The following is a 2,042-nucleotide window of genomic DNA, read 5'->3' as shown; positions in this document are numbered from 1 at the left end:
ACCACCCCCGTCCGGAGGGCAGCAGCGGCGGGCATGGACGAGCTGCGGGGCCGGGGCCGCCTGGGGCAGCTGCTGGCTGAGCTCCGCTTCCTCTGCTTCAACTACAAGGTGAGAGCCCCACATTCCTTAGGCTCCTTCCCGTCCCTGAAACTTCAAACTCCGAGAATTCCTCGTCCTCAGTGCCCACTCTGCTCTTCCCGTGTGGTGTCCTGTCATTGCCGCTGCTCCTGGCATGGGCTGGGCTCAGGGATTGGCACCCTGTGCCCGGTTTTGGGTGCCCAGCCCAGCTCGGGGTGGGCAGGGCTGGGTCCCCTCGCTCAGCTTTGTGTTCTCCTGCAGTACCTGGTGCCCTTCCTGCTCAACCAAGGCGGATCCCTCCTCTTCTACCTCACCTTGGCCTCCACAGGTCGGTTCCTGGGGCTTTTTTTTGGGGTGGGTTTCTGGGATTTTGGCAGGATCAGCGCTGTGGGTCAGTGACTCGGCCGAACACCAAGAGGCCGCCTTGGGATGGTGACAAAAAACCCCAAATTGTCCACTTGGTGTTTCAGACCTGTCCCTGGCAGTCCCACTCTGCAACTCCCTGGCTTTGGTTGTGACCTTGGTGACTGGGAAGATCCTGGGAGAGGACATTGGTGGGAAAAGTAAGTCCCACTTGAGGCATTTCCTAAAAAACTCAGCTTTTCTTTGATTTCCAGGATTTGATTTGATTTCCATTATTTGATTTGATTTCTGCGATTTGATTTGATTTCCGTGATCTGATTTCCATGATTTGATTTGATTTCTATGATTTGATTTGATTTGATTTCCATGATTTGATTTGATTTCCATGATTTGATTTGATTTCCTTGATTTGATTGCCATGATTTGATTTGATTTCCAAGATTTGATTTGATTTCCATGATTTGATTTGATTTCTATTATTTGATTTGATTTCTGTGATTTGATTTGATTTCGTTGATTTGATTCCAATGATTTGATTTGATTTCCAAGATTTGATTTGATTTCCATGATTTGATTTTATTTCTATTATTTGATTTGATTTCTGTGATTTGATTTGATTTCGTTGATTTGATTCCAATGATTTGATTTGATTTCCAAGATTTGATTTGATTTCCATGATTTGATTTTATTTGATTTCCAGGATTTGATTTGATTTTCATGATTTGATTTCCAAGATTTGATTTGATTTCCATGATTTGATTTGATTTCTATTTGATTTGATTTCCAAGATTTGATTTGATTTCCAGGATTTGATTTGATTTTCATGATTTGATTTCCATGAGTTGATTTGATTTCCATGAGTTGATTTGATTTCTATTATTTGATTTGATTTCTGTGATTTGATTTGATTTCCAGGATTTGATTTGATTTCCATGGTTTGATTTGATTTCTATGATTTGATTTGATTTCCATGATTTGATTTGATTCCCATGATTTGATTTGACTTCTATGATTTGATTTGATTTCTATGATTTGATTTCTATGATTTGATCTGATTTCCATGAGTTGATTTGATTCCTGTGATTTGATTCCCATGATTTGATTTGATTTCTGTGATTTCTGATTTGATTCCCATGATTTGATTGGATTGACAGTGTGTGGTCTGAAGATACCAAACACCCCACAAGGCTTGAACTGGGTCAGAGCAGCTTTGCCTGCAAAAAAAGAGAATTGAATTTGGTCTGAAAGGGAATTGAAACATATTTGTGAGCAGAACTGGCAAATTTAAAAACAAACTGGCTGGTTTAAGCTAGAAGAGTTTATAGGCTTGAACTTTTCCCTCAGGAGACATTCAACCAGGAGAGAAACACGAAATAAACCACTCACCATGGAAAAGGAATGGCCCCAAATCCCCCAAATGACAACCCCCACCTTTCTTCCCCTTCCCTGATATTGCACACCGACACTGCCCTACTCAAAAAAAAATCCAGGAAAGGCAGGAAATTGGACATTTTCAAACTCCAGGACCTGGCAGAACACCTCGAGGTTGTTATTTGAGCCACATTCCCAATCCATGCCCTGTTCATTCCCACAGGAGCTGT

General features: G+C 41.8%; 1 protein-coding gene across 1 annotated transcript; it reads left to right on the top strand.

Annotated features, from left to right (window-relative positions):
• The first annotated feature begins 8 nt into the window (after positions 1-8).
• On the top strand, positions 9-755 carry TMEM234 (transmembrane protein 234). The gene is made up of 3 exons (XM_017736230.1): positions 9-108; positions 340-406; positions 549-755. Exons 1-3 carry the CDS (start codon positions 34-36, stop codon positions 686-688), a joined length of 282 nt encoding a protein of 93 aa, XP_017591719.1. The 5' UTR covers positions 9-33; the 3' UTR covers positions 689-755.
• Positions 756-2,042: the final 1,287 nt, after the last annotated feature.

The sequence above is a fragment of the Corvus brachyrhynchos genome, unplaced genomic scaffold (genome assembly GCF_000691975.1).
Source record: "Corvus brachyrhynchos isolate BGI_N302 unplaced genomic scaffold, ASM69197v1 scaffold65, whole genome shotgun sequence".
NCBI lineage: Eukaryota > Metazoa > Chordata > Aves > Passeriformes > Corvidae > Corvus > Corvus brachyrhynchos.
Note: the sequence above shows the minus strand (reverse complement) of the source record. Positions and strands in the feature narration are given on the sequence as shown.

Bases quoted from the DNA above. Each gene is read 5' to 3' on its own strand.
- TMEM234 (XM_017736230.1), top strand. From the start codon at position 34: ATGGACGAGCTGCGGGGCCGGGGCCGCCTGGGGCAGCTGCTGGCTGAG. The intron at 109-339 runs GTGAGAGCCCCA...GTTCTCCTGCAG, and splicing joins TCCTCTGCTTCAACTACAAG to TACCTGGTGCCCTTCCTGCT. The intron at 407-548 runs GTCGGTTCCTGG...TTGGTGTTTCAG, and splicing joins CCTCACCTTGGCCTCCACAG to ACCTGTCCCTGGCAGTCCCA.